The sequence below is a fragment of the Neophocaena asiaeorientalis genome, unplaced genomic scaffold (assembly GCF_003031525.2).
Source record: "Neophocaena asiaeorientalis asiaeorientalis breed wild unplaced genomic scaffold, Neophocaena_asiaeorientalis_V1.1 scaffold204, whole genome shotgun sequence".
Lineage (NCBI taxonomy): Eukaryota > Metazoa > Chordata > Mammalia > Artiodactyla > Phocoenidae > Neophocaena > Neophocaena asiaeorientalis.
The window spans coordinates 1,020,885-1,027,840 of NW_020173922.1; the positions used below are offsets into that span (position 1 = coordinate 1,020,885).

Below are 6,956 nucleotides of genomic sequence, written 5' to 3' on the forward strand. Positions count from 1 at the left end.
CTCTTTGTAGCAGATGTGTGTGTGTGTGTGTGTGTGTGTGTGTGTGTGTGTGTGTGTAAGCTGAGTCCATGTGTCTATATGCATTCAATTCATTCCACTAAATCAAACAATGAAAGCAACCCTATTGAGCACTTCCTGTGTGCCAGACACTGCACCAGGTTCTTTATATGCAGTGCTTCATTTTACCTTCTCAAAGCTGTTATTTTCCCCATTTCCCAGAAGAAGAAACTGAGGTACAGGGAACTTTAGTCACTTGTCCAAGATCCCCGAACTAGTAAGTGTGGAGCAAGAATTCTAACCCAGGCAGCAGCCCGACTGCAGAGCCCCTGCTTGGAGCCACGACGCGTGTGCGTGTACACCCCTCAGCCACATAGGCTGCCCTGTGTATGCGAGCTGAGGGAATGCAGAGGACATTGTTGAGAGGGACTCACTGCCCTGCTCAGTCTGTCTGAGCAGCAAAGGAAAGGGGTATCAAGTTCATGGACCAGGGCCTGAAGCCAACCTGATAATTCTAACTTCTGGGCGAGAATTGGAGGGTGGGTGTTGGGGTCTGGTGACTTAAATGGTTTTCTACCGAAGAAAAATGGAGCCTTGCATGGAGTGGAGCTTTGCTGTTTAGGAAACATGTATGAGGCAGGCGGTGAGTTTCTGGAGGGGACTTTATGAACAGGTAGAGTCTGAAACAACAAGCTGGGTGTTTCCTGGCTCCCTTCTGCCCTGTCTCTGGTTTGCCCTCCTCCCGCGTGCTGCACAGTCCATCCTGGGGCCCAGAGGGCCTCCCAGACTTCACCCCGAGTCAGAGACACCCCCAGGGAGGAGGTGGGCTGCCCCCTCTCATAGGCCCCCAGCTAGGTTGGGTTTGCCTCTTCCTGGAAGGAAGAGGACTCTCGGTCTATGGCAAAGGTTCCCTGGCGGAGCAGGGGAGCTGCACCCTGGGGGCTTTGGGGGGCCACCAGCCAGCTTCCTCTCTCCAGCCTTTGACGTTCAGGTTTAGTCTTCAGGCAGCGGCTTTTCCGTTCTGCGTGCAAAGGGCTGCTGCTCCCTAATGCATAGTTTGGGGAGCACTTCGGTCTGTGGAGGGATCATTGTGTGAAAAATAAAGGCAGTCCCGAAACAGTGGGCCTCATCAGACCACAGCACACATGGCTTCTGCGGCTCACCCGCCCTGACCGTGTGTCTCCCATTCTACAAACCCTCAATATTGGGCCTTCTGGTGCCAACGTTCACAACAGTAAACCCCCTCCTGACTGCCCACCAGGTCCGTGGCTAAGACAGAATTCTCCATCAGGGAATCACAGAGTGTGGCTGAGCTCTCAGGCTCCCCTCCTGACTGCCCGCCAGGTCCGTGGCTAAGACAGAATTCTCCATCAGGGAATCACAGAGTGTGGCTGAGCTCTCAGGCTCCCCTCCTGACTGCCCGCCAGGTCCGTGGCTAAGACAGAATTCTCCATCAGGGAATCACAGAGTGTGGCTGAGCTCTCAGGCTCCCCTCCTGACTGCCCGCCAGGTCCGTGGCTAAGACAGAATTCTCCATCAGGGAATCACAGAGTGTGGCTGAGCTCTCAGGCTCCCCTCCTGACTGCCCGCCAGGTCCGTGGCTAAGACAGAATTCTCCATCAGGGAATCACAGAGTGTGGCTGAGCTCTCAGGCTCCCCTCCTGACTGCCCGCCAGGTCCGTGGCTAAGACAGAATTCTCCATCAGGGAATCACAGAGTGTGGCTGAGCTCTCAGGCTCCCCTCCTGACTGCCCGCCAGGTCCGTGGCTAAGACAGAATTCTCCATCAGGGAATCACAGAGTGTGGCTGAGCTCTCAGGCTCCCCTCCTGACTGCCCGCCAGGTCCGTGGCTAAGACAGAATTCTCCATCAGGGAATCACAGAGTGTGGCTGAGCTCTCAGGCTCCCCTCCTGACTGCCCGCCAGGTCCGTGGCTAAGACAGAATTCTCCATCAGGGAATCACAGAGTGTGGCTGAGCTCTCAGGCTCCCCTCCTGACTGCCCGCCAGGTCCGTGGCTAAGACAGAATTCTCCATCAGGGAATCACAGAGTGTGGCTGAGCTCTCAGGCTCCCCTCCTGACTGCCCGCCAGGTCCGTGGCTAAGACAGAATTCTCCATCAGGGAATCACAGAGTGTGGCTGAGCTCTCAGGCTCCCCTCCTGACTGCCCGCCAGGTCCGTGGCTAAGACAGAATTCTCCATCAGGGAATCACAGAGTGTGGCTGAGCTCTCAGGCTCCCCTCCTGACTGCCCGCCAGGTCCGTGGCTAAGACAGAATTCTCCATCAGGGAATCACAGAGTGTGGCTGAGCTCTCAGGCTCCCCTCCTGACTGCCCGCCAGGTCCGTGGCTAAGACAGAATTCTCCATCAGGGAATCACAGAGTGTGGCTGAGCTCTCAGGCTCCCCTCCTGACTGCCCGCCAGGTCCGTGGCTAAGACAGAATTCTCCATCAGGGAATCACAGAGTGTGGCTGAGCTCTCAGGCTCCCCTCCTGACTGCCCGCCAGGTCCGTGGCTAAGACAGAATTCTCCATCAGGGAATCACAGAGTGTGGCTGAGCTCTCAGGCTCCCCTCCTGACTGCCCGCCAGGTCCGTGGCTAAGACAGAATTCTCCATCAGGGAATCACAGAGTGTGGCTGAGCTCTCAGGCTCCCCTCCTGACTGCCCGCCAGGTCCGTGGCTAAGACAGAATTCTCCATCAGGGAATCACAGAGTGTGGCTGAGCTCTCAGGCTCCCCTCCTGACTGCCCGCCAGGTCCGTGGCTAAGACAGAATTCTCCATCAGGGAATCACAGAGTGTGGCTGAGCTCTCAGGCTCCCCTCCTGACTGCCCGCCAGGTCCGTGGCTAAGACAGAATTCTCCATCAGGGAATCACAGAGTGTGGCTGAGCTCTCAGGCTCCCCTCCTGACTGCCCGCCAGGTCCGTGGCTAAGACAGAATTCTCCATCAGGGAATCACAGAGTGTGGCTGAGCTCTCAGGCTCCCCTCCTGACTGCCCGCCAGGTCCGTGGCTAAGACAGAATTCTCCATCAGGGAATCACAGAGTGTGGCTGAGCTCTCAGGCTCCCCTCCTGACTGCCCGCCAGGTCCGTGGCTAAGACAGAATTCTTCATCAGGGAATCACACAGTGTGGCTGAGCCCTCAGGCTCCAGAGCCACCCCGCCAGGCTCCCAACCTTCTCTCACTCCATATTCCTGTCTAAGGTGAGCCCTTGGGTCAGGACCTATATGTTTCCCTCTCTCAGGTCTCGCGATAGTAGCTGATACTTGCTGAGTGGCTGCTGCACGCCAGGTGCTGCACTAAGTGCTTTATATGTGCCACCTCCTAAAACCCTCACAGCCCACTGGCTGGCTCCAGTGGGGAGCCCAGCGGGCTCCAGCAGGGAGGTGCTATCATCTTGCCCATTTTCCAGAAGGAGAAATAGAGACCAAAGCAGCCTAAGTCACTTGCCCAAGATCACACAGCTAGTGAGTGGCGTGACGTCGGGCAAGATACTTCACTTTTCTGAGCCTCAATTTCCTTGTCTGTACAATGTGGTTAATACCGTTGTCTATCTGGGCATTGTGGAGATTAAATGGGGGAATGTACACAGCACCTAGCAGAGTGTGGAGTACATAGTCAGCACTCACCAGACACGGCCACTTAATAGTAGAGCTGAGGTTAACACCAGCATGAAGAGAGAGAAAACACAATGTCTCTAGCACTGCCCACAGTGATCATCTCCTGAATGCATGTCTTTCCTGAGTCCCAAGTAAGCTCCCTGAGGGCAGGGCCTTAGTCAACCTGTTCACTGCTGGTTCCCCGGGCTTTGCACAGCATCTGGTACAAGGTGGGTGCTTGGTGAAAGTTGAGTGAAGGACTGCTTTGGTGGCCCCATGGGCCATTCACAGCTTTGGACAGCCCCTTCTTCTCACATCCCTTGCCCTCCTCTGCTTTGTGGCTGTGACCTGAGTGTATCTGCCTCGTTCCCTATCGGATGGAATCTTCCCAAGTCTGGGCAGTCTGGGTCCCGCCCACTGCTATCTTCCCCAAGGAGAAGATGCTCGGGCCTGGCAGTGCGGTTGAACTTCCTTGCAGCCTACCCTAGGTGCAAAAGGATCTCTCTTCTTGGGCGGGAAGTGAGGGGTGTTGAAAGCCTTGTTGGAGGTGGTTACAGACCTTGAGATGTGAGCCAGCTAGTGGGCAGCTTCAGTGCCTTGGATATCGTACAGCACGTTCAAGGCTGGTGGCAACCGTCCGGGTCTGAGGTCCCTCCCTTCATTACACGGGTGAACATGGTTTCTAGACCACACTCCCCCTCCCTGGGGTGGCATGGAGCGTGGCTGCTTGGGCTCAGCTCCCCAGCACATACCTCCCAACATGCACCGAGAAAATGAGCGCACGCTCGATCCCCCACTAGTCCACCCCCATTGGCACACGACCCACCCTTGAGTGAAATAACTGCTGAACTATATTCTGTCACAACCTCCCAGCCCGCTCTCTCATAGAATTAGTCCTGGAAGAGCCCATTGCTCTGGGAAGCTACCTTCCCCTGAAGACCTTTGCCCTCTGGTCAGCCGAGGCTTTGATCCAGAAGTGAGAGTGGGGGAGCATGAGGATGAAGAGAATGACAGTGACGATGAATTTCCGGGCAGGCCCAGCCCCCAGCTCCCCATCCCCAGGAAGCCCTCAGCTCTACCTCCATCCTTTTCAGAACCGTGAGCCCCCGCCTTGCCAATTTCCTCTTACGCCTCTTCTCTATTTCCCGCCCCTGCCTCTGCATGACGATGTGGCATACAGGCGGCCCATCTGGGGATCAGGGGATCCTGCTGGGTATGCCAGCTTAATGAAATGCTTGCAGTTTATTAAACACAGGCTTCCCTAAGCCCTGAGTGCCTGTGGGTATTTGAAAGCCCAAGGTAACCCCAAGCTACCACAAACGTAATTGCTACATGTGTCCATGCATTCCTGGTGCAACCTCAAACTCCAGCTCTTAAGCGGCACACAAAATTAGCAACATAAAGTAACTCCTAGTCAGACGAGAGGGGGAAATGTGGGGAAACACTGAGAGAGGCTCCCAGAACCCCTCAGGGCCTCTAAAAGTATATGAAGTTCCTGTTACCTTGCATAGCTGTGGATGTGGAGGGCACTCCCCTCACCCCTGGTGGTTCACGCTTGCAGAATAGGTTCATTATTACGCGGCAGGCCTGGCTTGTCAAACTTGCATGATGTAGCTTGACTATTTCAAGCCCCATTTCAGCTAAGGCTTGCTCCGGGGTGGCCGGCGGGGCTAGCAGAGCGCACCGTCTGGGGGCTCCCTCTGGAGCTGTATTTCTGGTGCTCCTCCAGGCCTGGGCTGGGAAGGGCTGTCAAGAAACCCCAGGTGACCCGGAGCCTGCTTCCCTGAACCTGAGGGAGGCTGCTTCTGGGGGATGATTTCCCATTCGTCGGTCTCCTCAGCCTGGAGCCTGTAAATCAGGGGCGAGGGGCTGAGTTGGAAGCAGCAGACAAAGGCCTCCAGGGAGGTGCCTCCCTCGATGTGGACCACCATCTGCATGCCAGAGAAGGCGACCCTGTTGACGGTGCTCAGGGGCATCTGCTCCAGGAACCTCAGCGTCAGCCCGTTGACCCACACGTAGCCCTTGCGGCTCAGAACCTTCAAGTTGAAGGCCAGCCGGGCACCGCCCTTCTCCAGGTAGGGTTCCAGTGACAAGTGCCGGCGGGAGAGGCGAGGGAGCTGCAGCCGGAGGTGGGCATCCGGGCCCCGGCCCACCAGCAGTGGGCTGGTGTCGTGCTCTAGCTGCGGAGGGACATTGGCGAAGGTGGCAGGGCCTGGCGTGGGGTGGTGCAGGCTCACCCGCAGGACGGTGAGGGGCCTCTCCATGGATGATAGCCTAAGGAAGACGGAGCACAGACACACAGGCGTGGGTGGAGGCAGACACTCCTCTGTGATTGCCTGAGCCCAGACATTCTTGCCCACCTCAGGGGCTCCCAGCCACCTCTGGCCAAGCAGGGCCGGGCACTGAACGTCCATGCAGTCATTCTGCTCCAGCCGGGCTGCAGCCACGGCCAGAGCTGGTGTGGAAGCTCAGGCCCGCTGCTTCTAGCCTCAGCTTCATCCCTAACACACCCTGAGTGAGGCAAGCTACTCACTTTCCAAATTTTAGTTCTCTCTTCCGTGACGTAGGAATGTTGATCCTTGTCTGTGCGTAGGCCCAAGGCGCACCAGCCTGTGTGGTGGGGTTTGGGTGGCCTGTTGGCATTTGGGGACAATTTGCCCTGCCTCATGGAAAGGGAAGGACGGAAGGTAGGATCCACCTTCCCTGTATCCGACAGTCACACAACAATTGCCTGCCAAGCCCTCTGCTGAGCCAGGCGCTGACCAGTGGCTGGGGACGAGCTGATCAACAGGGACGCCCAGCTGGGAAAGGAGAAGGGGTTTCTAGCTCCCGGCGTTGTGGAGTGACACAGAAGAGGGGACCCCCGCCTGCTCCTGGGGGATCAGAAAGGCTGCCTGGAGACCCCAAGGAAGAACAAAAACATCTAGCACATTCTAAGTGCTCCTATGCACGCGAATGCCACAAGCATCCCCTCCTCACTGTCTGGGGCAGAAGGCAGATGCCGGTGATGAACTTGGAAAGAGCTGAGATCTCTCAGAACTGATGGGGCTCCATGGAGGCCAACAGGCCATACATATCTGCCAGTATGCAATGCACATGTCACTTGCCTCTGTAACTCCATCTCTAGAAATTTGTCCTTTAGAATCTCACTGGCACGTGCAGGAAGGCTCTGTTCCTGCATGGATTTGAGGAACATAAACTCTCTGGCACATGTACCAAACCCATATGGCCCAGGACATGCCAACACCTTCTACAGGAACCAAGGACTGAGTGGGTCTGAAGAGCTAAATGTACACTTTCCCAGCACCAGGCTTTTGCTTACAGTATTTTCTCTCCTGAGAATGCATCTTCTATCCCAA

At 56.3% G+C, this 6,956-nt stretch overlaps 2 protein-coding genes across 2 annotated transcripts; both read right to left on the reverse strand.

Annotated features, from left to right (window-relative positions):
• Positions 1–362: 362 nt before the first annotated feature.
• Positions 363–3,394, reverse strand: DCANP1 (dendritic cell associated nuclear protein 1). Its single transcript, XM_024752477.1, is given in 7 exon segments — positions 363–457; positions 460–530; positions 532–670; positions 673–789; positions 792–957; positions 960–1,071; positions 3,336–3,394. Coding segments are annotated over 7 exon segments (759 nt in total).
• Positions 3,395–5,267: 1,873 nt separating this feature from the next.
• Positions 5,268–6,011, reverse strand: TIFAB (TIFA inhibitor). Its single transcript, XM_024752207.1, has one exon. It carries the CDS (start codon positions 6,009–6,011, stop codon positions 5,268–5,270), a length of 744 nt encoding a protein of 247 aa, XP_024607975.1.
• Positions 6,012–6,956: the final 945 nt, after the last annotated feature.

Bases quoted from the DNA above. Each gene is read 5' to 3' on its own strand.
- TIFAB (XM_024752207.1), bottom strand. From the start codon at position 6,011: ATGGACGTTCAGTGCCCGGCCCTGCTTGGCCAGAGGTGGCTGGGAGCC.